Here is a 796-nt window from a genome sequence, read left to right as displayed (position 1 = left end):
TGTTTGAGCTAGTGTGTGTGTACTATTAATGTCATGAGAGAGCTGTCTGACTCTACTATGTTTGATTGTCTAAGGTCGTTGTAACGGTTTGAACTAGTTCCCTCTAAGTTCTTAACGATTATCGAGCTGACTTAAGATTAGTTAAGACATGAACCAGCTTAGGAAACTTTACACTAGAGTCAACAAGGGCAGTGAACTTACTCTTCTCCAACATCTCTGAGAATGTTTGTAAGTTGGTTAGCAATGCCTAAAGCCAAAGCAGCATTGTACACACTCTCTGTGCTTGCTTGCGAGTCAGGTGCAATGCCCATCACAGGAACACTCATCAACCCAACTGTTCCAGCAACATAATAACAGTAGAGATATAGTTCGTCGAAATTTGTGTATCTCGACTTTCTTAGATCCGTTCTCATCCCTTCGATCATATCTTTAAACGGCTGCAAAAATCGAAACGTATTAGACTTCATCCAACTTCATAGCCAAACAACATCTCTACTAGAGGTACCAAGATTTCATATATGGCTATGATGTCGATCGAACCATAGCTGACCTGAATGTCGACAGGAAACTTAGTAACGGTATCGGCTAAAGCGGCGTCCAGCATATCAAAAGGCCTCCCTTGGAAAAGCTCTTCCAGCCTTGCCTCCCATCTATCCAATGCTGATGGTGTTATGTGTGAAGCATTTGGCCCATCAACAAGCTCATCTGTCCTCCTACACCACACTTCAAGCCAACAACAAACGAGGATAAACTCAGTACAGATTAGGTTAAGATCGCACAACAACGCACACACCCA

The 796-nt window shown here is 42.6% G+C and overlaps 1 protein-coding gene across 1 annotated transcript; it reads right to left on the bottom strand.

The window, feature by feature from the left end:
* Positions 1-104: 104 nt before the first annotated feature.
* Positions 105-790, bottom strand: LOC111787049 (phytoene synthase 2, chloroplastic-like; the record flags this gene model as incomplete). Its single annotated transcript, XM_023667209.1, has 2 exons — positions 105-437; positions 551-790. Coding segments are annotated over 2 exons (480 nt in total), but the record flags the coding sequence as incomplete, so codon positions are not given.
* Positions 791-796: the final 6 nt, after the last annotated feature.

The sequence above is a fragment of the Cucurbita pepo genome, unplaced genomic scaffold (assembly GCF_002806865.2).
Source record: "Cucurbita pepo subsp. pepo cultivar mu-cu-16 unplaced genomic scaffold, ASM280686v2 Cp4.1_scaffold004557, whole genome shotgun sequence".
Classification (NCBI taxonomy): Eukaryota; Viridiplantae; Streptophyta; class Magnoliopsida; order Cucurbitales; family Cucurbitaceae; genus Cucurbita; species Cucurbita pepo.
The sequence above is the reverse complement of the archived record's forward strand: the minus strand, read 5'-3'. Positions and strand labels throughout refer to the sequence as shown.